Source organism: Anolis carolinensis, chromosome 5, assembly GCF_035594765.1.
Source record: "Anolis carolinensis isolate JA03-04 chromosome 5, rAnoCar3.1.pri, whole genome shotgun sequence".
In the NCBI taxonomy this organism is placed as follows: Eukaryota; Metazoa; Chordata; class Lepidosauria; order Squamata; family Dactyloidae; genus Anolis; species Anolis carolinensis.
The window spans coordinates 4,004,232-4,030,854 of NC_085845.1; the positions used below are offsets into that span (position 1 = coordinate 4,004,232).

Genomic DNA, 26,623 nt, shown 5'->3' on the forward strand with positions numbered 1-26,623 from the left:
CTTGAGGTCCTGATAGCGGCTGAGTTTTTCCTGTTGTTTTTCGTCCATTTGACTGTCACCTGGGATGGCAACATCAATGATCCAAACCTATTTCTTTTCCACAACTGTGATATCTGGTGTGTTGTGTTCCAGAACATTGTCAGTCTGGATTCGGAAGTCCCACAGTATCTTTGCACGCTCATTTTCCAATACTTTTGCAGGTTTGTGATCCCACCAGTTCTTTGCTGCTGGGAGGTGGTACTTGAGGCATAAGTTCCAATGAATCATTTGGGCCACTTAGTTGTGCCTCTGTTTGTCTGTGTGATTTTCTTACAGCAGCTGAGGATATGATCTATTGTTTCGTCAGTTTCCTTGCACAGTCTGCATTTTGGGTCATCAGCTGATTCTTTGATCTTGGCCTTAATCGCATTTGTCCTGATGGCTTGCTCCTGGGCTGCAAGGATCAGGCCTTCTGTCTCCTTCTTCAGGGTCCCATTTGTGAGCCATTGCCAGCTCCTTATCAGCTTTTTCTTCAATTTTGTCAAGGAACTTTCCATGCAATGTCAGCTCTAGTTTGTAGTGCGGTTTTCTTGTACTGATTCTTTGCTGTGTTTTGAGGAGTTTCTGATTTTTGACTTCACTCAAAGCAGGTTCTTCACTTTGCTTTACATATTCAGCCAGGGCATGTTCTTCTTCTTTGACTGCTTGTTTTGCTTGTAAGAGTCCTCTGCCCCCTGACCTTCTAGGCAGATATAGCCGGTCAACATCACTGCGGGGGTGCAGTGAATGATGAATGGTCATGAGTTTTCTTGTTTTTCTGTCCAAATTGTCCAGTTCCATCTGTGTCCAGTTTATGATGCCAGCAGTATATCTTATGACAGGTATGGCTCAGGTGTTTATGGCCTTGATGGTGTTGCCTCCACTGAGCTTGCTTTTGAGAATTTTTCTGAGCCTTTGTGTGTATTCTTTGCTGACCACAGTTTTCACATATTCATGCTTGATGTTGTCCAGCTGTAATATGCCCAGGTATTTATAGGCCTCTATTATTATTATTATTATTATTATTATTATTATATCTCACTTTTTCTCTCCACAAGGAGACTCATAGTGGCTTGCAGTACCCACAACATCAACCTGTTTCACCTGTGGCTAAAACAGGTGATTGGGAGCAGCCTCTACCTGTGCTGGAGCCCCCCTGAAAGCCACTGATGCCCTGTTGGAGCAGGCAGCCCCAGCTGGGATGGATAGAGTCTAGGGACCATAAGCCAGAAAATAGTCAATTATTGCCTATGTAGCTTTGCCTGTGCATGCGCCCCTCCCTTTCTGTGAGCTGGTGCCTTTCTCCAGAATGTTCTAAGACCAAAAGTTATCTTAAAACCAATAAGTGAGGTAACAGGTATCACTTATGCCAAAGTGGGTGTGGAAGACCCTCAGCCATTGGTCCATTTTAGATAAGCTGAGATATAAAATTCTTTGTTTGTTATGCACATGATACGGACCCACTAGAGTGGGTACCTACGGCTGCTTTGCCTTATCATCAGCTGTGATAACAACAAAAGGCTTGTTTTATTGCTCTCCTGGAATTCTCTCCTTTACTTCCCCTCCGGGCTAGTCTCTAACAAGAGCACCAGCCAAAGCCACTACAGAGCTATCTGCCAAGGCTGGACAGCTACCTGGGGCCTTTCTTGCTTCTGTCCACAGCACTTATGGCTACTGCTTTCTGGAACTGCCCAGCTGTGTCTCTGTTCCCAATTCCCTTCCCAAGAAGCCTGGACAGTGGACATCACATGTATATTTCCCCCTCAGCTCCTGGCCAGAGTTCCATGGTCTGGAATGCCCTCTGCTGGACGCTGGACTCAGAATCCTGGCCTTTGAGCTTGTCATAATCAGGATTCTCGGGTCGCCAGGCAACCGGATACGCTTTGCCCGGAGAGTGGTTGGCGTCGGACAGCCTTGCCCTGCAGCTCCTTGGGCTTCCTGCTCCCCAGCCTTGGTGCTGAGTGGCCCCTTCTGTTTGCCCCCCTGCAGAAAATGGCCTCCCGAGACCGCGTGGCCCAAGCCAAGTCCCGGGCGGAGCGCGCCCGGCCACCCACGGTGCCCGTCCCGCAGGTGGAGATCGTGCCCGGACGCCTGTGCGAAGGCGACTGGGTCTCCATGCTCTCCTACGAAGAGGCGGAAGACAGCGTGGCCGACCTCCTGGCCGTGATGCTGGACCAGGTCATGGAGGAATGCTACAAGGTCTACCTGGACCGTCAGGTGAGAGGCCTCTCCTGGGGCCAGCAAGGTGGGTGGGACGGGGTGGTGCTCTAGATGAGCAAGTGGGCCTTTGGTGGTCAGAATTTGGCTTCTCGCTAGAGGCTGGGGGTCATGTCTGGTGACACCCCCAAGTCTTTCAAGGCCCTTGGCTCCCAACAGGTTCTGTCTAAATCTGTGCAATTGTTTTACGTTCTTTTAAAACAATCCAAGGGACTGTCGAAGACTTCCATGGCCGGAATGACTGGGTTTGACCTCTGAACAAGCCTCTGGGGATGCTTGCTATAGATGCAGGTGAAACATCAGGAGAGAATGCTACTGGAACATAGCCAAATGGCCCGAAAAACCCACAGCAACCCAGTCCACTAGACCTTTGCCATCAATTACTCATGTAATTGTTTATAGTTTGTTCAGTCTGTTTATTTCAGAAATGTTACTGCTTTATTTTGCTAAGCTTAAGCCAATGTAATGGATTGCCACCCAGAGAGTGGCATAGGTCAGCGTATAAGTATCCCAATAATATAGGGTTAAGATGTGGACATTTAAAGGGCCCCAACCTCTGCCTCAGTTTCAGGGGAAGCAGAGAAAGCCACCCAGGCAGGTCCTCCTTTATTCAGGCAGGCTTTTAAAGACAAAGGTTTTTAAGATCAAGTCGAAGGGTGCTTTGATTTTTAACTTTGAGTATGTTTTAATGGTCTTTTAAATATAAAATACTGCTTAGGTTTAATCCTGTTTTAATGTTTGCATATTGGTACATTTTAAAATGTATGCTGATGCTTTTATGTCAAGCCGCTTTGAGTTTCCTGTATCAATAATAATAATAATAATAATAATAATAATAATAATAATGGTAAAGATTTCCCTCTGACATCAAGTCCAGTCGTGTCCAACTCTGGGGGTTGGTGCTAATCGCCATTTCAAAGCCGAAGAGCCAGTGCTGTCCATAGACACCTCCTAGGTCATGTGGCCACTGGCATGACTGCATGGAGCAGTGTAACCTTCCTGCCGAAGCAGTACCTATTGATCGACTCACATTTGCATGTTTTTGAACTGCTAGGTTGGCAAACTGGGGCTAACAGCAGGAGCTCACCCTGCTCCCTAAGTTCGAACTGCCGACCTTTCAGTCAGCAAGTTCAGCAGCTTAGCGGTTTAACCTGCTGTGCCACCAGAAGCTCCTAATAGTAATAATAATAATAATAATAATAATAATAATAATAATAATAATAATAATAATAATATCTTCTAAAGAGGCAGTTTCTGCCCAGAAGGTAGGTGAGTTGCTGTTTTCAGTAGTAACTAAACACAGATGTCTATTCTAAACAATATCTGAAAAATATGCAACCATGATAAAGGTTCAAAACATGAAACACAATATGTATATTAGAGCATCATATACATAATAATGTTAATAATACTAATTTACATGATAATAAAATACAGTTAGCTGTAATGATACACAGTAGTAACTTACAGAGTATAAAGATTTAAATGCTACAAAGCATTTGCTGTGAAACTAAATAAATCACGCCAGGTCTGAGTCAATCATATTGTTTACTGGTTTATTTCGTTTCACAGCATATTATCACATATCATTTTGGAGAGATTGAATGTATACATACTGTGTTGTTAACAAAATTTAGTTGGAGTCTTGTACATATTGTTCTACACTGAAAACTGCTCTTTGTAGCATTTCAATCTTTATACTCTGTAAGTTACTACTGTGTGTCATTACAGCTGACTGTATTTGATTATCATGTATACTACTATTATTAACATTAGTATGTATATGATGCTCTAATACACATATTGTGTTTCATGTTTTGAACCTTTATTGTGGTTGCATATTTTTCAGATAGAGTTGCTGTTTTCACCAAGCAAGGATTCGTCCTGGCTCCAGAGAGAATGAGGAAGGCATGTTTGCAGCATGGGATATTTGGAAGGGACTCCTAAATTGTCAGCGTGGGGTCTCAGGGTGCGCGCTGGGTGGGTTTCTTCAAACTCCATCAATCATCTGCTCCAGCACCCTGATGAATTGGTTGCAATCGTCTGCCACACCAATTCCTCTGTTCAAATGTCAGACTCAAATACATCTGTAGTCTGAAGTCCAAACATTTCAATATCTACATATTTACAAAGCACAACAAAAGCCATCGCTGTGAGCTGGCATTCTCTTTACAGCCTCTTCACTTGGCAAGCACAGCTCAACTCACAGATAAGAAAGCACATTCCACAGTTCATGAGTTCCGGCCAGACAGTTCAAAAGGAAACTGTGCCCCATAGGTCCTGTGGGCAATCAAACAAGCAGTCTAGTGATTAACTCCTGCACTGCTGAAATGCTTTGCCGGAAACACAGTTGCAAAACACCAAACAGTTTAACTTGATATAACATTTCAACCTCAAAACATTAACACACACTAACATAAATGTCATCTAGACCAACTCCTGGCAGGAAACCTCCTGCCAAAGCAATTCTGTGAAGTGTGCCATTCATTCTCCAAGGACGGAAGATCACCCATCTTCCATTTTTCCAGCCCTTAACCTTAGGGACCTCTTTTCCCTAATGTTCACTTGGAGCAGCGGTCCCCAAACTAAGGCCCGGGGGCCGGATGCGGCCCATTGATGCCATTAATCCGGCCCCCACGGCACAAGGGCAGAAGGGGGTTGGGCTAAATGACCCAAGGGGTCTCTTCTTCTCTTACAACCCTTATTATTATTATTATTATTATTATTATTGTTATTGTTATTATTGTTATTATTGACATTGAGGCTGGGAGGCCATCTGTCAGGGGTGCTTTGCTTGTGCTTTTGGTGCACAAAGGCAGAAGGGGGTTGGACTCAATGGCCCAAAGGGTCTCTTCCAACCCTCTTTATTATTATTATTATTATTATTATTATTATTATTATTATTATTATTATTGTATGACACAGCAAACAAGATAGACATGCTGGATTTCATATCACAAAATCACAAGTCGAACACTTCCCAAGTATCTAGGACTGTGTGATGTATTTTTGGATGATGAGCACAGATCCCAGCAGGGTGGCCTTTTGCAGTTGACAGATCGTGATTTTGTCAATGTCTATTGTTTCCAAATGCCGGCTGAGATCCTTTGGCACGGCACCTAGTTAATAATAATAATAATAATAATAATAATAATAATAATAATAATAATAATAATAATAAACATTGAGGCTGGGTGGCCATCTGTCAGGGGTGCTTTGCTTGTTCTTTCAGTGCAAAAAGGCAGAAGGGGATTGGACTCAATGGCCCAAGGGGTCTCTTCCAATCCTCTTTATTATTATTATTATTATTATTATTATTATTATTTATTATTATTATTATTATTGCTCGGTGGCCAACTATAGTCCGGCCCTCCAACAGCCCAAAGGATCGTGAACTGGCCCCCTGTTTAAAAAGTTTGGGGACCCCTGACTTGGAGGCTTTGGCATTTGAACCTGGTGTGCTGAGGACCCAGGCCATTGGGAAGCCTCTGTCCTTTGTGTTGGCCTTCCTGCCTCTGCATTGCACTCACCCGCTCGCCTGCTTGGTCTCCTCAGTGCATCCCCTACGTCATCAACCAGGCCCGGGAGGCCATGATCCAGATCATCGAGTGGCGCTTCCTGGTGCGCGACGAAGGCGAGGTGGATGTGCCCACGGACCCCACCTGGCAGGAGGACGAGGAGCCAGTGCCCGGCATCACGGACTGCTGGGCTCAGGGCTCTGTGCCTGTTGTCCAAACCACGCCAGCCCCGCTGGAGAGTGAGGTATGGGGCCCGTGCGGGAAGGAAACGAGCGCCTTTGCTGCACTGTTGGAAACTGCAACCTCCCAAGCCTCTCACCATTTATTTGTTTATATGTAGTGGAGTCTCACTTATCCAAGCTAAACGGATAAGCTTGGATAAGCGAATATCTTGGATAATAAGGAGGGATTAAGGAAAAGCCTATTAAACATCAAATTAGGTTATGATTTTACAAATTAAGCACCAAAACATGTTATACAACAAATTTGACAGAAAAGGTAGTTCAATATGCAATAATGTTATGTTATAATTACGAATTTAGCACTAGAATATCACAATATATTGAAAACATTGACTACAAAAATGGCTTGGATAACCCAGAAACTTGGATAAGCAAGGCTTGGATAAGTAAGACACTACTGTATTTGCAAATCTGTATTCTATATGTATGTTGATTTGCCAGTTTGACTGTACCCAGGGCTGGCCCTAGGTAATTTTCAAGTGTAAGTGAACAGAATTTTGGCAAAACCCCCCCCCCCCCAAACCAATCACTGAAAGATAAAAGCGTTGGATAAGCGAAAATGTTGGATAATAAGGAGGGATTAAGGAAAAGCCTATTAAACATCAAATTACATTATGATTTTACAAATTAAGCACCAAACCATCATGTTTTACAACAAATCAACAGAAAAAGCAGTTCAATACATGGTAATGTTATGTAGGAATGAATATATTTACGAATTTAGTACCAAACATTGAACTGGGATATAGGGCAGTGTGGACTGAGATAACCCAGTTCAAAGCAGATATTGTGGGTTATACTGCCTTGATATTCTGGGTTATATGGCTGTGTGGAAGAGCCCTGAGGGTCCTTAGGAATCCATAGGAATTAAAAGGCCACCGAAAGGGAATCTGGCCCCTGGTATTAAAAAAAAAACCTCTAAAATCAGGACAGTAAATAAAGAAGAACACCCTGAAAACAGAGGAAATTCAGAAAGGAAACAATCAGGGCCAGCTAACACCTCCCAACCAAGGATGCCCCCAGGGAGAAAGCAGCCAGGCTTTGAATCTGCAAGGCCATTAAATGCTAATCAAGATGGCCAATGGCAACATTCACACTAGCCTCAAACAGACAAGAGGGAGGGAGGCGGGCTGTGCCCTTCCAACTCATGACGCCTTCAGCAACCGCATAGTTTGCCTAATGGTTGAACCGCCCCTGACTGTACCTCTTTGGTGTGGGAGGGGTAACAGACATGTGACTACACTAAGCATGTTCAGACTCAGGACTCCATTTTGTATTCAGTATGTGTTCGGTTTTCAATGAAAGCAGATGTATGTGCTTAGACTTCGATGGAAGCAGTTTTGCATCAGACCTCAGTGGAGGTGGATGCATGTGCCTGCTTAGAGACTTCAATGGATGCATGTATGCTTCTGGACTTCAGTGAGTACAACTACTTAAAGACTATGGACTATTGATTAAGAATGATAACCTGTGTTCTCAACACAGAAAAGATATATCCTATCTGTAACTGAATTTTAATAAGAAATGTGGCTGTATGGTGAATTAATACAATATGTTTGTGAGTAAACAATTTAAGTTATTTGTCAAAGAAGACATTGTTTTTATATCTGTGAGTGCAAATTTTAAACTAAGAGGTTTCAAGGGAGTGTATATCTTTTGGGCAACTGCAACTGCAATTTCAACTTCAAAGAAACAACCATCCTCTGCTAATCAAATATATTTTTGTAGTGGCCTGTCTTTGTCCTTGGCATTTCAAAGACATGGTTCTTCAGTCTAACAGATTAGTTCCCTGTGTGCCATTACATGAATGCTTGTGAATATCGCATGTTCAAAGCGTTGACTTCTAACAAGGTCATGTTTTTCTTGACTAGTAGTTTTCAAAAGGTGGTCCCCACGTGTTCATGGAGATTCACATTTGCCAAGCGGATATTGTTGGCCTCATTTTAGGAGGCAACCCCTGGCAGTGAGACCAGGGAAAAGCCTGTTGGCAGAAACCCAGGCAAGTGATCAGCCTGAGCTGCCATTTTGAGTGAGTACTTGCTGTGGCGAGCATACAGATCAGGCCCAATTGAAATTAGCCAGCAAGCAAGGAGAGAAGGTGATTTTCAGCCAAGGAAGATTTTGTTATCTGCAGATAAGATGCTAGCTAGTGTTCATTCACATAGTAGATAGCATACAGAATACAGTTTCATAGCCCCTTTTGTACACAAGTTGGCATAGGCTGCAGCCAAGCCTCTAATTCTGACCAGTCACGGCCAGCATGGCTGTTTACAGTGGGTGATTTGAGTGGCGACAGGTGAAGTTCCTCTTTATTGACAGGAAAAATAACAAAATGATTGAGGGTGTCTCTGGCCCTACCCAGGAAGGCTATTGTTTATTTATTTATTTATTTACAGTATTTATATTCCGCCCTTCTTTCTCACCCCGAAGGGGACTCAGGGCGGATTACAATGAACACATATATGGCAAACATTCAATGCCAACAGACAAACAACATTCAGTTCTAGACAGACACAGAGGCATTTTTAACATCTTTCCAGCTTCACGGTTCCGGCCACAGATGGAGCTGTTGCTTCACCGTCCATTGGTAGCTGTTCTTCCTCTTCTTTTCCTTGTGAGCAGTTTTATGGTGTTGTAGATTAGTTAAATTAGCCTCCCGCATAAAGCGTCCCTAAATTTTCCCTACTTGACAGATGCAACTGTCTTTCGGGGCTGCTAGGTCAACAGCAAGCCGGGGCTATTTTTTTTTTTTTTATGGTCGGAGGCTTAACCCGACCCGGGCTTCGAACTCATGACCTCTCGGTCAGTAGTGATTTATAGCAGCTGGTTACTAGCCAGCTGCGCCACAGCCCGGCCCCCAACATGTCCTGGCCCATGAACATGTCCTGGCCCATTAATAGGGCTGGCCTGCTGATTCCAGATCCCAGAGAAACAAAACATCGTGTTCTGACATAATCATGCAAAATGACAGAGGTTGGGGTTTGGCTGTAGACATTCAGATTCCTTCCAGTGCGAGCGGTCCTGTTCATCAAAGGCGCAGGTGGTGAAATTGGTTCTTCCCCAAGGGCAGGGAGAGGTGATCTCCCCCGCCTGAATAGAAGTATTGTGTTGCAGTGTCCAGGTAAAGTCCAAAAATATAGGTGAAACTGGGAGCATGATGAGGAAGTTCCCAGCTTAGTTTCTTTCCCCCAGGCTATGCAATTGTGTGGGATGCAAGACATCTTTGGGTTCAGGAACACGGTTTCCCCCAAAGGGAAGGAATGGGGATCTCAGGGGCATAAAACATTAGGTTAACACAACATATAGGCCAAATAGGAACACATAGGAAAAAACACGGAGTTTTTGGGGCAAATTATATACATGAGAAACATAGTTTCCCAAAGTACCTTTAACAAGTCAGGCTTCCTAGTACGTCATGGCCAGGGGTAATCTACCCCTGGTTGTCATGGCACATCATATAAACCAGGGGTCCCCAAACTTTTTAAACAGGGGGCCAGTTCACAATCCTTTGGACCGTTGGAGGGTTAGGGTTAGGGTTAGGCTGGACTATAGATGACCACCGAGCAATAATAATAATAATAATAATAATAATAATAATAATAATGATTATTATTATTATTATTAATAAAGAGGGTTGGAAGAGACCCCTTGGACCATTGAGTCCATTCCCCTTCTGCCTTTGTGCACCAAAAGCACAAGCAAAGCACATCTGACAGATGGCCTCCCAGTCTCAATGTCAATAATAATAATAATAATAATAATAATAATAATAATAATAATAATAATAATAGACCCTTGGGCCATTGAGTCCAACCCCCTTCTGCCTTTGTGCACAAAAAGAACAAATGAAGCACCCCTGACAGATGGCCTCCCAGTCTCAATGTTAATAATAATAATAATAATAATAATAATAATAATAATAATAATAATAAAGAGGGTTGGAAGAGACCCCTTGGGCCATTGAGTCCAATCCCCTTCTGCCTTTGTGCACCAAAAGCACAAGCAAAGCACCCCTGACAGATGGCCACCCAGCCTCAGTGTTAATAATAATAATAATAATAATAATAATAATAATAATAATAATAAAGAGGGTTGGAAGAGACCCTTTGGGCCATTTAGTCCAATCCCCTTCTGCCTTTGTGCACCAAAAGCACAAGCAAAGCACCCCTGACAGATGGCCACCCAGCCTCAGTGTTAATAATAATAATAATAATAATAATAATAATAATAATAATAATAATAATAATAATAAAGAGGGTTGGAAGAGACCCTTTGGGCCATTTAGTCAAACCCCCTTCTGCCTCTGTGCACCAAAAGCACAAGCAAAGCACCCCTGACAGATGGCCACCCAGCCTCAGTGTTAATAATAATAATAATAATAATAATAATAATAAAGAGGGTTGGAAGAGACCCTTTGGGCCATTGAGTCCAATCCCCTTCTGCCTTTGTGCACCGAAAGCACAAGCAAAGCACCCCTGACAGATGGCCACCCAGCCTCAGTGTTAATAATAATAATAATAATAATAATAATAATAATAATAATAATAATAATAAAGAGGGTTGGAAGAGACCCTTTGGGCCATTTAGTCAAACCCCCTTCTGCCTCTGTGCACCAAAAGCACAAGCAAAGCACCCCTGACAGATGGCCACCCAGCCTCAGTGTTAATAATAATAATAATAATAATAATAATAAAGAGGGTTGGAAGAGACCCTTTGGGCCATTGAGTCCAATCCCCTTCTGCCTTTGTGCACCGAAAGCACAAGCAAAGCACCCCTGATAGATGGCTACCCAGCCTCAATGTTAATAATAATAATAATAATAATAATAATAATAATAATAATAATAATAATAGAGGGTTGAACGAGACCCTTTGGGCCATTTAGTCCAATCCCCTTCTGCCTTTGTGCACCAAAAGCACAAGCAAAGCCCCTCTGACAGATGGCCACCCAGCCTCAATGATGATGATGATGATGATGATGATGATGATGATGATGATGATGATGATGATGATGATGATAATAATAATAATAATAATAATAAAAAATTACGATCTGCCAACTGCAAAAGGCCGCCCTACTGGGATCTGCATGCATCATCCGAAAATACATCACACAGTCCTAGACACTTGGGAAGTGTTTGACTTGTGATTTTGTGATATGAAATCCAGCATGTCTATCTTGTTTGCTGTTTCATACAATAAAATAATAATAATATTAATAATAATAATAATAATAATAATAATAATTATGAATCTTCGTTGGTCAGCCAGTCGGGGTTCTGTTATCTGTGAGTCAGGGTACTCTTGTTTCCATAGCTGATGCATCCTTTTTTGGTAGCCACGCCTTTGAGGTTCAGATTTGTAGTAGCATTTCATAATTGTGCTGTTTTCTGGCATTGTATATTTTTGCCGCTTCTGTGACTGTTCATTTGGGTTTTGATGATTCCGTAGCCCACTTGTCGATGGATGTCCAGAATCAGCAGCATCCACCGCGGTCCTTTTTATCCTGGGCGACGACCGAGCCAGTATAGACTTCGTTTGGATTTGATTCTCCATATGCTAATGGGTTAGGTGCTCTTGGTTGTGCTCCTCAGCTGAGGCCTCTCTGGCTTGGTTGGACCTGCCGGTAGTTACACTACCGCCAGCACAGCCCTCAGTCATCATTGGAGCAGCTAAGCCCCCCCACCACGTCAAGGTGGCACCTGCGGCAACACCATCAAGGCCATAAACACCTGGGCCATACCTGTCATAAGATATACTGCTGGCATTATAAATTGGACACAGGTGGAACTGGACAATTTGGACAGAAAAACAAGAAAACTCATGACCATTCATCATTCTCTGCACCCTCGCAGTGATGTTGACCGGCTATATCTGCCTAGAAGATCAGGGGGCAGAGGACTCTTACAAGTCAAACAAGCAGTCAAAGAAGAAGAACATGCCCTGGCAGAATATGTCAAGCAAAGTGAAGAACCTGCTTGGATTGAAGTCAAAAATCAGAAACTCCTCAAAACACAGCAGACAAAAAACCAGTACAAGAAAACCGCACTACAAACTAGAGCTGACAGCTGGCACAACAAAACACTGCATGGAAAGTTCCTTGACAAAATTGAAGGAAAAGCTGATAAGGAGAAGACCTGGCTCTGGCTCACGAATGGGACCCTGAAGAAGGAGACAGAAGGCCTGATCCTTGCAGCCCAGGAGCAAGCCATCAGGACAAAGGCAATTCAGGCCAAGATCGAAAAATCAGCTTATGACCCAAAATGCAGACTGTGCAAGGAAATCGACGAAACCATTGATCATATCCTCAGCTGCTGTAAGAAAATCGCACAGACAGACTACAAACAGAGGCACAACCATGTGGCCCAAATGATTCATTGGAATTTATGCCTCAAGTACCACCTTCCAGCAGTAAAGAACTGGTGGGATCACAAACCTACAAAAGTATTGGAAAATGAGCACACAAAGATACTGTGGGACTTCCGAATCCAGACTGACAAAGTTCTGGAACACAACACACCAGACATCACAGTTGTGGAAAAGAACAAGGTTTGGATCATTGATGTTGCCATCCCAGGTGACAGTCGCATAGATGAAAAACAACAGGAAAAACTCAGCCGCTCTCAGGACCTCAAGATTGAACTTCAAAGACTCTGGCAGAAACCAGTACAGGTGGTCTCGGTGGTGATGGGCACACTGGGTGCTGTGCCAAAAGATCTCAGCCGGCATTTGGAAACAATAGACATTGACAAAATCACCATCTGCCAACTGCAAAAGGCCACCCTACTGGGATCTGCACACATCATCAGAAAATACATCACACAGTCCTAGACACTTGGGAAGTGTTCGACTTGTGGTTTTGTGATATGAAATCCAGCATATCTATCTTGTTTGCTGTGCCATACAACGTCGTTGTGTTGATAATAATAATAATAATAATAATAATAATAATGGTTGTAAGAGAAGAAGAGACCCCTTGGGTCATTTAGCCCAACCCCCTTCTGCCCTTGTGCTGTGGGGGCTGGTTAAATTGCTTCTAAGGGCCGCCTTAGTTTGGGGACCCCTGATATAAACCTTCAGAGGAGATGGCAAGGCATCTAAGGAGTGTGCTTTGCCTTTTATTGGATTAGTGCTCTGGCAGGCGCCAGAAAGAGAGAAAAAGAGAGAGAAAAAAGGAGACTTCAGGGAGCGGTGACCTGGCCCAGGTAAACTAGATGTCCCAAGGACCCGGGGCTGGTTTTCTCATACAACAATATGACATATTATTTTCCTTTTCAACAAGGTTATGGTTGCTATGTATTGACAAAAAGATATGTGTCCAAAGAGTGGGTGCAGTTATTTTCCAAAATGCCTATCTTAGTGAGGCAGGGGCTAAGGCATGAAGGGAGCGGTAGGCAGGGTCTCGTTGGTGGGCAGGGTACTTACTTAGGCGATCCCTCGTAGTTCGAGGATGATGGTCTTCCAGTCGTGAGGTCTTGAGGGTGAATTTTTAGGTGGCTGAAGAGACCTATTCTTGATCTGCATGTTCTCCCTTCCGCAGTGAGGACATCGGTTTCCAGATGGAAGGCAATCCCGGTCAGGGTTGGCTTGACGCTCCTTCTTCTTGGCACGTTTCTCCCTTAAGCTCTCCATTCGTGCTTCTTTGAATTCCGCAGCACTGCTGGTCACAGCTGACCTCCAATTAGAGCGCTCAAGGGCCAGGGCTTCCCAGTTCTCAGTGTCTATGCCACAGTTTTTAAGGCTGGCTTTGAGCCCATCTTTCAATCTCTTTTCCTGCCCACCAACATTATGTTTCCCGTTCTTGAGTTCAGAGTAGAGCATCTGCTTTGGGAGACGGTGATCTTTGGGCATTCGGACAACGTGGCCTTCAGTCCAGCGGAGTTGATGGTGTAGGAGCATCACTTCAATGCTGGTGGTCTTTGCTTCTTCCAGCACGCTGACATTTGTCCGCCTGTCTTCCCAAGAGATTGGCAGGATTTTTCTGAGGCAAGACTGATGGAAACGCTCCAGGAGTTGAGTGTGATGTCTGTAGACCGTCCACATTTCACAGGCATAGAGCAGGGCTGGGAGGGGAATGGCTTTATAAACAAGCACCTTGGTATCTTGGGCAGGGTGCAAGTGGCTCTCAGGTAAGGTGGCGAGTGAGGGGACTTCATAAGGTGTGGCTTAGAAGAGGGACATAGGCAAAAGAGGACTTCCACCCTGCAGTCTGGGTGACTGGGCAGCTCCTCATGGTGTCCTTTTTCTTTCCAGGTGCCGTTAGCCATCCTCCTGGAGAAAACCCCTGCGGTGGAAGTGGAGGCGCTGCCTGACAGAGACATGGCGGTGGGTGTTGCTCCAGGGCTCTTGAGCTCCCTACTGAAGGAGGACGAGGAGGAGGAGGAGGAGGAGGAGAAAGAGGAAAAGGAGCAGGAGGAGCTCCCCCAGCCATCCTTTCCAGACGTCCACCCATTGGAGTCCCGTGCCAGCCGGTTCAGATCCAAAGAGGGGCTCCCACCCATAAAAGCGGCTCGGGCCTCGCTTTACCTGCACCGTCTGTCCATCAGGCCCCTCCAGACCGGCGACAAAACCGTGCGGACGACCCGTTTCAGCTTCCCGTTGTCCTCCCAGGCGAGCTCCGAGAGGGAGAAGGAGCCATTCCTGCAGAAGCTCTCTCAGATCTCCCTGAAGCCACAGGAGCATGAAGAGGTGGGCCACCCCCTGATGCTTCCCCCCTCCTGCAGCAACCTGTTGCGGATCCAGGTGGGCCGCCCTCCCATCACCAAGGACGTCTCCTACGACTCGCACGGATGCGTCACCCTCGTCCCCCGCCTGGACCCGGCCCGGCTGCCCAAGCACTGGATCCGGCCCACCATGGAGGTGGTGGACGTGGACGAGGAGTCCCGCCGGCGGGAGGCCCTCAAGACCGTTTCGGGGAGATGCCCCATGCGCGGGCGCCCCCGCCAACGCCCCCTCCAGCTCTCCATGGCACGCAGGAGGGACACGGTGGTGGGCTTCAACGGCGTCCAGCCCCTGGGGGCCCTTCCGGGGCTCTTGTGGGAGGGCCCGGGTCTAACCCTGCAGGAGGAAGCCGTCCAGCTGCCCCCTCCCCCGGAGAGGGTCCTGGAGCCCACCGGCCTCATCTTCGTGAAGCCCACCTTGCTGATGGAGAGGGTGGACCTGGCCCCGGGGGTCACGCTCCGCTACAGAAGCAGTCCCACCCACTGCCTCCCACCCATGGCCCCTCTGGAGGAGGGGGTGGCCAGGAAGGCCCACGGGGAGCTCCGTACCCTCTCTGCCCAGACGCCTTTCCCCACGGCGAGCGCGGAGCAACCCCCCTTTCGGCCCCTGCCACGGCTGCACCCGAGAGTGGCTGCACGGCCCAGGTGCCCTTGCTAGGAATAGGGACCCCCGACTTAAGCCCCTTGTTGCTTAATAAAAAGGAAGGACTTTGGCACAACTCGTCTTCTCCTTGGCTGTTTTGTGGGGTTCTCCCGGGTGACTGGCTCGTTCCCATCAGCTGAGGATATTTATGGTATCAGAACCGAACCGAGAATGCAGTTGTAATGTTTTTAAAAACACAAACAAAGTTTAAAATTTGGCATGATACTAAATGTCTTTTGGCCAGAACCTGGCCACTTGGAATGTCTCTGGTGTTGCTATAAGAAGGTCCTCCCTTGTGCATGTGAATGGGCTCAGACCGCATTGTAGTCAGTGGTCTGTGGTTTGCTCTTCTCCACACTCACATGTTGTGGACTCCACTTTGTGGCCCCATTTCTCAAGGTTGGCTCTGCATCTTGTGGTGCCAAAGCACAGTCTGATCACCTTTCAAGTCACCCAGTCTTCAATGTTCCCAGGAGGGAGTCTCTCATTCGGTATCGGCCATGGATTGAGGTTCCAGGTTTGAGCCTGCCACTTTTGGACTCTCACTTGCTGAGGTGTTCCTGCAAGTATCTCTGTAGATCTTAGAAAACTATTTCTTGATTTAAGGCGTTGACGTGCTGGTTGATATCCAAACAGAGGATAGGCTGGAGATGTCAATGCCTTGATCATTTCATTACAGGCTGATACTTCCTGGCGGATGTCAGGTGGTGCAATGCCAGCTAAACAGTATAATTTCTCCAGTGGTGTGGGGCATAGACATCCAAAGATAATGAGGCATGTCTCATTAAGAGCCACATCCACAGTTTTAACGTGGTGAGATGTATTCCACACTGGGCACATGTATTCAGCAGCAGAGTAGCAACGCGCAAGGTCAGATGTCTTCACTGGGTTTGGTTGTGATGCCCAGGTTGTGTCAGTCAGCTTTCGTAGGATATTGTTTCTAGCATCTACTTTTTGCTTGATATTCAAGCAGTGCTTGTAGGTCTGAGGAAGAAAATGGTTAATCAGGGGAATAGTAGTAGTAGTAGTAGGAATAATAATAATAATAATAATAATAATAATAATAATAATAATAATAATAATAATAATAATCCGGTGGTGATGGGCACATTGGGTGCCGTGCCAAACGATCTCAGCCGGCATTTGGAAACAATAGACATTGACAAAATTACGATCTGCCAACTGCAAAAGGCCACCCTGCTGGGATCTGCACGCATCATCCGAAAATACATCACAGAGTCCTAGACACTTGGGAAGTGTTCGACTTGTGATTTTCTGATATGAAATCCAGCATATCTATCTTGTTTGCTGTGTCATAATAAAATAATAATAATAATAATAATAATAATAATAATAATAATAATAATAATAATAATAATAATTTTATTCTTATACCCTGCCCCATCTCCCCGGAGGGACTTGGGGTGGCTTACATGGGGCCAAGCCCGGTCATGACAATATAAAGACAAGCAGTAAAACAAATCAAACAACAATAAAACAAGTTATAAAAACACATACAATACATCATGATAAAATCATGGATAAAATCTGTAGGAAACTGGGCTAAAGTGCTAGTTAAGTTGATATCATCAGGAGGGAGTGGTTATCCAAAGTGTCATAGCCATCAAAAGTGCTAGGAGAGGCGTATAAACGGGACTATTAGTGAAAGGCGACTGGTTAATCTTACTAGCTCAATTTTCAAAGGCCTGCTGGAAGAGCCATGATTTTAGGCTCTTCCGAAAGGAGAGAAGGGTGGGGGCCTGCCTGATCTCCCTGGGGATCGAGTTCCAGAACCGGGGGGCCATGACGGAGAAAGCCCTCTCCCTTGTCCCCACCAACCACGACTGTGAAGGTGGTGGAAGTGAGAGGAGGGCCTCTCCCAACGAGCGAAGAGATCGTGCAGGTTCATAGGGGGAAATGTGGTCACGAAGGTAGGTGGGTCCCAAACCGTTTAGGGCTTTATAGGTAACTAGCTGTGCCCAGCCACGCGTTGCTGTGGTTAGGACTTTATTTTTCTTTTCTTTTTGTTGTATGAACGTAGAGGCGTGGATGAGAGGTTGTGCTGTCAATTTTCAAGGTTATGGGGCATTTAGTTTAGTTGTTTTGTCCGGTGCCGTGATTCCATTACCCTTTAATATATATAGATGACCTGCACCTTGAATTGGGCTTGGAAAATAAACGACAGCCAATGGAGCTCCTTAAACAGGGGAGTAGAACGCGCCCTGTAATTTGCTCTGGTTAAAACCTGGCTGCTGAGCGTTGTACTAGTTGCAGTTTCCGGGCCGTCTTCAAAGGCAGCCCCACGTAGAGTGTGTTGCAATAATCCAGTCTAGAGGTAACTAAGGCATGGACCACCCTGGTCAAGTCTGACTTCTCAAGGTACGGTTGCAGCTGGCGCACAAGTTTTAATTGTACAAAGGCCCTCCCAGCCACGGCTGACACCTGAGCCTCAAGTGTCAGCGCCAAATCCAGGAGGACCCCCAAGCTGCAATGGACCTGCGCCTTCAGGGGGAGTGTGACCCCGTCAAGCACAGGTTGCCACCCTCTGCCCCAATCGGACATACGACTGACCTGGAGGACCTCTGCCTTGTCGGGATTAAGTCTCAGCTTGTTCGCCCTCATCCAGATCAATACAGCGGCCAGACACTGGTTCAGTATCCCAGAGGCTTCCTTTGATTTAGGAGCCTCTGGTGGCCTAGGGGATAAAAGCCTCCTGACTTGAAGGTTGGGTTACTGACCTGAAAGCTGCCAGGTTCGAATCCCACCCGGGGAGAGCGCGGATGAGCTCCCTCTATCAGCTCCAGCTCCCCATTTGGGGACATGAGAGAAGCCTCCCACAAGGATGGTAAAACATCAAAACATCCGGGCGTCCCCTGGGCAACGTCCTTGCAGACGGCCAATTCTCTCACTCCAGAAGCAACTCCGGTTGCTCCTGACACACAAAAAAAAAAAAAAGGTGGAAAAGAGTAGAGTTGGGCACCATCCACGTAGAGATGGCACAGAACTCCAAAACTCCGGATGACCTCACCCAACGGTTTCATGTAGATGTTAAAGAGCATGGGGGACAGAATGGAACCTTGTGGGACCCCACAGGTCAATGGCCAGGGGTCCGAGCAGGAGTCCCCCAGCTTCACCAACTGAGAGCGACCCTCCAGGAAGGAGCAGAGCCATTGCAAAGCAATGCCCCCAAGACCCATTCTTGAAAGCCGTTCCAGAAGGATACCATGGTCGATGGTATCGAAAGCCGCTGAGATGTCCAAGAGAACCAGCAGGGTCACACTCCCCTGTCCAGTTCTCTGCGGAGGTCATCCACCAAGGCGACCAAAGCCATCTCAGTACTGTGACCAGGTCTGAAGCCAGACTGCGAGCGGTCCAGAAAATCAGTATCTTCCAAGAATCCCTGGAGCTGAGAAGCAACCACCCGCAATAATAATAGTAATTGTCCGACATGTGATCCAGTACAACAGCCAGCCGAGTGTCTGCTGTGGACTCATCTTGTTGTGTTTCAAATAATAATAATAAGCCTTGATATGTACCCTGCCTCCATCCTCCATAGGGACACAAGGTGGCCTACACAATGACACACAATAGTGCCATCGCATATACAATATGACAATATATCACTCAGAACCCAATAGATAAAAACCAACATATAGAATTATTAAAAGCAACCTCAATTAAGTAGAGACAGTAAAATATGGTCATAGCCACAATTAGATCCGCACAATGGTTCAGCATCTCAACTGTATCATCTTAAACTATTGAAGGTGCTATTATAATGGCAATTAGGTTGGCAATTGTCTCAGGTAAAGGTAAAGTTTTCCCCTGATATTAAGTCTAGTTGTGTCCGACTCTTGGGGTTGGTGCTCATCTCCATTTCTTTCTTTCTTTTAATTTGTTTTTATTAATTTATCAATCCAAATGTACAAGCTCACATTTTCCTCATTCTACAATATCTCAAACACATCACGTTGCATACAATCCGACAGCAAAAAAAATAAAAATAAATAAAAAATCAAGAACATCCCCAAGCATATTTCTTTTAACTTTTCCATTACAACTTCACTATACATCTCTCCACTACACACCCTTCATCTACCTATACATGTTTTATTTTCAAGATTATTATTATTACTCATCTCCATTTCTAAGCCGAAGAGCCGGCGTTGTCCGTAGACACCTCCAAGGTCATGACTGCATGGAGTGCCGTTACCTTCCCGCCGGAGCAGTACCTATTGATGTACTCACATTTGCATGTTTTCGAACTTCTGGCAATTGTCTAAACAGTGTGAAAACAAATACAAATACATTTAAAATTCTTTTCTAAAGTGTTGTATTGTGGAGGCTTTTCTAAGGAAGAAGCAGTGGATGGTCTTGGCCCATTCTGCTCAGTCCCTTGAGTTTGTGAAGTCAGAAATACTCTGCAGATGCTCCTGAGCAGCCCTGTCCATACTTTGGGTTCCAAGTTGGAAGAAGGACGTGATGCAAATGAAACCGACCCTTTCTGCCCTCACATTCCAAGCTCAATGTCATGTTTGTTCGTGACTAGAGTGCAGAGCTTCAGCCAAGACTCGTAGAGTCAATTTGTCTTCCCTCGACCAGTTTCAGGTCAAGGCTAACTCAGGGGTGGCCAATGGGGCACGACTTGCAGCAAGGTGGGTGGATCAGAGGTAATCTCTGGCCGGGAGCCTGCGTGGGGCAACCCTGAACTCCCAGCAGGGCATCACAGCTGCTCTACGTCTCCCTTCAATCAGTCGAGCTTCTACCCTTGTGTGATCGGAGTTCCAAAACAGGGAATTCATAGTTTTGCCAAGGACGCCAGGCTGGAATGATCCCATAATCCCCTATCTCTCCCCATGTGGGAACCTAAGGCTTTTTCCATGGCCCCACATGGCAATGCCCCTGTAACCCAAACTAACATCTGACCAATTTGGCTATTACCGTATATACTCGAGTATAAGCCGACCCGAATATTGTTACCAGGTGAGTGTATAGCGGAATCAGTAGCGTCCAGATAACACCATGTGCAAAAGACTCAGACCAGGCAGAGGAATTGAAATGAACAAAAGGAAACTTTACTCTTGCTTGTTGAGTTGAAATCAAATAAACAGTTCTGCAATCGTACAATGTCCATGTAGTTGCATAAGATCAATAACTGTCACGACCCAGGCTACAGAGCACCAATAACCATACGCAGAGGCCAGATTCTATCTAATATCTTTATTAAGGAAATATATAAAGTTAGTAAAAGCAAATGTAAAAGATAGTCCAGTAGCAGACCTTTCAGGAAAGGTCAAAATTAGTCCAAAGAAATAATGTCCAATATGAAATATTAAGGTCCAAAGTTGTAATCCAATAACCGAAACACTCACTTTGACAAGCAAAGTGAGGGGAGATGACAAGGTCCTTTAGTCCATGAAACTTGAGCGAGGCTAGGAAATAACTTGATACTTGAAACAAGGCTTGAACGTGGAACAAGGTAACTAAGAACAAGAACAAGGTCCGTGGAATAACTTGATAAATCCGTGGAACAAGGCAAGGATTGATCCTGGGAAACAAGGCAAAGTCCGTAGATAAACAAAGGCTGGGAAGCAAGGCGAAGGCTGGATAGCAAGGCAAGGCTTGAGCAGGAGCGAGGCTTGAACCGGAGCGCGCTGTCCAGACACAACTCGCTCCGTAGGCTGACGAATTGACTCCGCGAAGTTACTACGCGGGCAAAACACCTATATAGAGTCTAACTTTCCCACCGAAACAGTTCTCTGGGAATCAGAAACGAAAGCTAAACTCTGAGACCAGATGTTAAACTCCTTAAAGATTCTCACGAGAAGCAGTCTTAATTGGCTACATTCTTAGCTGCAATTCTTGCACTCCTGCGTGAAGCTGAATCCAAACTTCTCTGTTGTTTACAAAACTCCCGGCGCAAGAACACGGGAGAAGTAGGCTCTGGGCTTGTTTGACATACTTCTGGGAGACAACTTTCTTGCAGGTGCAAGGTTCCCAGATCTGCCTGGGAAAGATCTGGCTGAGAGGAATCCAGTTCAGACTGGGAAGGTAAAAAACCCAAGTTTTCATCTTCATCAGGAATTACCATGTCCTGAGCAGGACTACAAGGCCCATGGGTCATCACACTATCCCCCTCCTCAAGGCCCCTCCCAAACTGGGGCCCTCTCCCCGAGGCGCGAGGTCGCGGCTTGGCGGGATAGGTCTGATGAAAGCGACGGGTTAGCTCAGGAGCATGGACTGTGGAGGCGTCTTCCCAAGAGCGTTCCTCAGGGCCAAAACCCACCCAGTCAATGAGATATTGTAGGCGGCGGCGGTGAAAGCGAGAATCCAAAATGTCCTCAACCTCGAACTCCTCCTCCCCATTCATCAAAACAGGAGGGGGGGCCGGTTGGTCTGTATCAGGACGCACACCATCCGCTGGAAGGAGCAGGGAACGGTGAAACACTGGGTGAATGCGCATTGAACGCGGAAGTTGGAGTTTGAAAGTCACGGGGTTTAATTGCGCCACCACTGGATAGGGGCCAATGAAACGGGCATCTAATTTCCGGCAAGGGCGGTGGGAGGGCAGAAAGCGAGTGGACAGAAAAACCCGATCTCCTACCTTGATTTCGGGGCCCGGCTGGCGATGTTTGTCAGCGTGGCGTTTATAGTCCTCCTTGGCTTGGTCCAGTTGCTGGAGCAAAAGTTGTTGTACCGCTGTGAGTTCCTGCAGCCAATCCTCTGCTGCGGGAACTTCTGAAGTTTCAATGACAGGGGGAAAGAAACGTGGATGGAAGCCGTAGTTTGCAAAGAACGGCGTTTCTTTTGTAGAAGCTTGAACTCCATTGTTGTAGGCAAACTCAGACAGTGGTAACAGAGAAGCCCAATTGTCCTGTTGGTAGTTTACATAACAGCGAAGATACTGCTCCAAAGTGGCATTGGTGCGCTCCGTTTGCCCATCTGTTTGGGGATGATGAGCTGAAGATAAGCGAGAGTCTATGCCCAATAGTTTTTGTAGCGCCTTCCAAAAACGAGAGGTGAATTGAGATCCACGGTCTGTGACTAAACTCTTGGGCAATCCATGTAGTCTGAAAACATGTTGAAGGAATAGATCCGCAGTCTCTTTGGCCGTGGGGAGGCCTTCGCAGGGAATGAAATGGGCTAACTTGGTGAAAAGGTCCACCACCACTAAGATCGTGGTGAATCCACAGGAAGGTGGTAGGTCAGTGATGAAATCCGCAGAAATTATTTCCCATGGGCGAGATGGGGTAGGAAGGGGGTGTAAAAGTCCTGAGGGCTTCTCCCTTCTTATCTTGGAGCGCTGGCATACTGGGCAGGTGTTGACATATTTTTCCACATCCTTGCGGATCTTGGGCCACCAAAAATCCCTTAGGATCAGATGCATGGTTTTAAATAGTCCGAAGTGTCCTGCTGGTTTGCAATCATGACACAGACGAAGCGCTTTTTCCCTGCCCGGTCCGGGTGGGATATAAACATGATTTCTATAGCAAAGCAGCCCATCCTTAAGCGAAAAGGGAAAATGCAGACCTTGGCGAAGTTGGTCCTGCGCCCAGGCATCTGCTTGCTGACTAGCCCTGATTTCTTGAGCACAGAGGGGTCCTGGAGTAGAGGAAGTTGAACCAATGGGAATGGATTTGGTGTTCCCCACTGTGAGCGTGGCAAAGTTCTCGGGTTGTAGTAGTTGGGATTCAAAGGTCTCCTTGCGTCCTGCAGCGTATTCCGGTTTACGTGACAGGGCGTCTGCTTGCTTGGTCTGGGCTGGGGTCACATAATGAATCTGGAAGTCGAAACGTTCGAAGAATAAAGCCCAACGTTGCTGCCTCTGATTTAGTTTGCGGGCAGTTCTTAGATGTTCTAGATTACGATGATCAGTGTGGACTTCAATGGGAAATTTGGCCCCTTCTAGCCAATGTCTCCAAGTTTCAAAGGCTGCCTTTATGGCCAGTAGTTCTTTTTCCCAAATGGTGTAATTCCTCTCTGGTGTGGTTAGTTGACGAGAGTAAAAGGCACAGGGATGGAGGTGATCTCCCACCGGTTGTAAGAGTACAGCCCCAATTGCCACATCTGAGGCGTCCGCTTGCACAACAAAAGGGGTTCCAGGATTTGGGTGCTGTAGAATTGGCTGGGAGGTGAATAGTTTCTTTAGTTGCTGGAACCCTTTCTCTGCTTGATCAGTCCAGCGGAAAGGCTGCTTTCCACGGATGCAGCTAGTGATGGGGTCGGACCAGCGGGCAAAATCTGGAATGAACTTGCGGTAATAGTTCGCGAACCCCAAGAAACGCTGCACCTCTTTCTTGTTAGTTGGCGCCCGCCATTCCAATACTGCTGAAACCTTGGCTGGATCCATGGAAAGCCCTAGAGGCGAGATGCGGTAACCAAGGAAATCTACCTCTTGTAGATCAAAGGCGCATTTTTCCAGCTTGGCATAAAGTCCATGATCCCGCAATCGTTGTAACACCATTTTGACGTGGTTCTCATGTTCTGATTGTGATCTAGAAAACACCAAAAAATCGTCCAGGTAGATTATCAAGAACCTGTCTAGATAGTCCTGAAAAATGTCATTGACAAAATGCTGGAACGTTGCGGGAGCTCCGCATAAACCGAAATTCATAACTCGGGACTCGAATAATCCGAATTTGGTCTGGAAGGCGGTCTTCCACTCGTCCCCTTCCCTGATGCGAACTAAGTTGTAAGCCCCCCGAAGGTCCAGCTTGGTGTAAACCTTGGCTCCTCGAAGCCGATCCAGTAGATCCGAGATTAAGGGCAGGGGATAGCTGTTCCGCTTGGTGATATTGTTCAATGCTCTGTAGTCCACCACCAAGCGTAGTTCCCCTGACTTCTTCTTCACAAACATCACTGGGGAGGCGGCTGGGGATTGAGAGGGTCTGATGAATCCCTTGCGAAGGTTTGTCTCTATGAATTCCCTGAGAGCTTCTTGCTCTGGTTCAGTCAGGGAGTAGAGATGCCCTCGCGGGATCGGGGCCCCCTCCACCAAGTCAATGGCACAGTCATAAGGTCTATGTGGGGGTAATTTTTCGGCTTCTTTCTCATTGAATACATCCCAATACTCGGAGTACTTCTTTGGCAAGGTGATGATGGGCTCGGTGTCCGTGGCATGGCAGACCTTGGCTACGAGGCAATGGTTTTGGCAGTACGGTGAAGCAAACTGCAGTTCTCTGTTGGACCAGGAGATGTTAGGGTCGTGGAGAGTCAGCCATGGAATTCCCAAAATCACAGGGAAATGGGGAACCTCGGTAACAAAGAAGGAAATCTCTTCCATATGTTCCCTTATCCACATCCTGGTGGGTTCCGACCACTGACTTACGGGGCCCGTCTTGAGGGGGCGGCCGTCTATGGCTTGCACCACACGGGCATTCTTGAAATCATGATATTGTAATCCCAGAGAGTCGGCATACTCTCTATCAATGAAATTGTTGGTAGCTCCAGAGTCTATCATGGCGTGGATCATGACGGGTCCCCTTTTTGCTGACCATAATGTGACCACGAGAAGGAACAGGACCCCGGTTGGCGGCTCTTGAATGGATTTTTTGACCGGGTTGGCGAGCCTCTCTACACCCGGTCGTTGGCTTCCCCCGCCGGCTGTGTGCCAGTCGGCTCAGACGCCTTCGTCTCCGTGGAGGACGCCGCCGCAAGACGGGCGGCAGGCTTCCCTTTGGCTGGGCACTCTCTGGCGAAGTGGCCCCCGTTCCCGCAGTACCAACAGAGGTTTAAGCGTTGACGACGGGCCTTCTCGGCGGCATCTAGTCTGGGACGCACATTGCCCAACTGCATCGGCACCTCCTCGCCTCCTCTGGGGTATGGGGTTGGCGGTGGGGGTCTCCACACTGGACGTGGCTGAACGCTGGCGGGAGCGGGGGGTTTTGCCCCGGCTCTACTGCCCTGGCCTCGAACCCACTGTTTCCTGTTGGCAATCATGACTTCAGCCCGTAAACATTGATCAATGAGTGCCTCGAGGGTCTGGGGAGGATCCACCTTGGAGATTTCTTCCAGCATTTCAATGTTGAGACCCTCCCGGAATTGTCCTCTGAGGGCTACATCGTTCCAGCCGGTGTTGTGGGCCAGCACTCGGAACTCGGCTATATACTGAGACATAGGTCTGTCTCCTTGGAAAAGGCGACGGAGTTTGTGACCGGCTGCCTCCAAATTGTCCTCGATTCCCCAAGTCTCCTTGAGGTGGTCCAAGAAGTGTTGCGCTGATCTTAGGTGTGGAGAGGCTTGGTCGAACAGTGCCGTCGCCCAATTGGCCGCTGGCCCGTCTAGAAGACTGTAAACCCACGCCACTTTGATGTCTTCTTGGGGAAACTCGGCATCACGGGCCTCTAGATAAGCTTGACATTGGCGACGGAAAACATGAACCTTAGAAGCTTCTCCAGTAAACTTGGTAGGCAACGCCATGGCCGGGAGGCGGATTCCGCGCTCCCGCAAGCCCTTTATTTCTCCATCCTGGGCGTTGAGTCTGTCGCGGATGCGATCCACTTCGTCCTTGCTGATGGTGTAGCTCAGTGGCTGCCCACCGGGCACGGTTCCGGTAGACATTCTGGCCGAGGTTAATTGGTGCTTAGGGTGGCGGAGTCAAACTGTCACGACCCAGGCTACAGAGCACCAATAACCATACGCAGAGGCCAGATTCTATCTAATATCTTTATTAAGGAAATATATAAAGTTAGTAAAAGCAAATGTAAAAGATAGTCCAGTAGCAGACCTTTCAGGAAAGGTCAAAATTAGTCCAAAGAAATAATGTCCAATATGAAATATTAAGGTCCAAAGTTGTAATCCAATAACCGAAACACTCACTTTGACAAGCAAAGTGAGGGGAGATGACAAGGTCCTTTAGTCCATGAAACTTGAGCGAGGCTAGGAAATAACTTGATACTTGAAACAAGGCTTGAACGTGGAACAAGGTAACTAAGAACAAGAACAAGGTCCGTGGAATAACTTGATAAATCCGTGGAACAAGGCAAGGATTGATCCTGGGAAACAAGGCAAAGTCCGTAGATAAACAAAGGCTGGGAAGCAAGGCGAAGGCTGGATAGCAAGGCAAGGCTTGAGCAGGAGCGAGGCTTGAACCGGAGCGCGCTGTCCAGACACAACTCGCTCCGTAGGCTGACGAATTGACTCCGCGAAGTTACTACGCGGGCAAAACACCTATATAGAGTCTAACTTTCCCACCGAAACAGTTCTCTGGGAATCAGAAACGAAAGCTAAACTCTGAGACCAGATGTTAAACTCCTTAAAGATTCTC

At 46.6% G+C, this 26,623-nt stretch overlaps 1 protein-coding gene across 3 annotated transcripts in view; it reads left to right on the top strand.

The window, feature by feature from the left end:
- c5h2orf81 (chromosome 5 C2orf81 homolog) overlaps positions 1 to 15,433 on the top strand; it is a 25,220-nt gene extending 9,787 nt beyond the window's left edge. For all 3 annotated transcript variants that reach the window (XM_016997778.2, XM_016997777.2, XM_062981934.1), the window contains exons 2-4: positions 2,008 to 2,235; positions 5,791 to 5,997; positions 14,248 to 15,433. In XM_016997778.2, coding sequence (XP_016853267.2) covers positions 2,008 to 2,235; positions 5,791 to 5,997; positions 14,248 to 15,372 — 1,560 coding nt within the window. In that variant the 3' untranslated portion in view covers positions 15,373 to 15,433. The remainder of the gene's footprint in view (positions 1 to 2,007; positions 2,236 to 5,790; positions 5,998 to 14,247) is intronic.
- Positions 15,434 to 26,623: the final 11,190 nt, after the last annotated feature.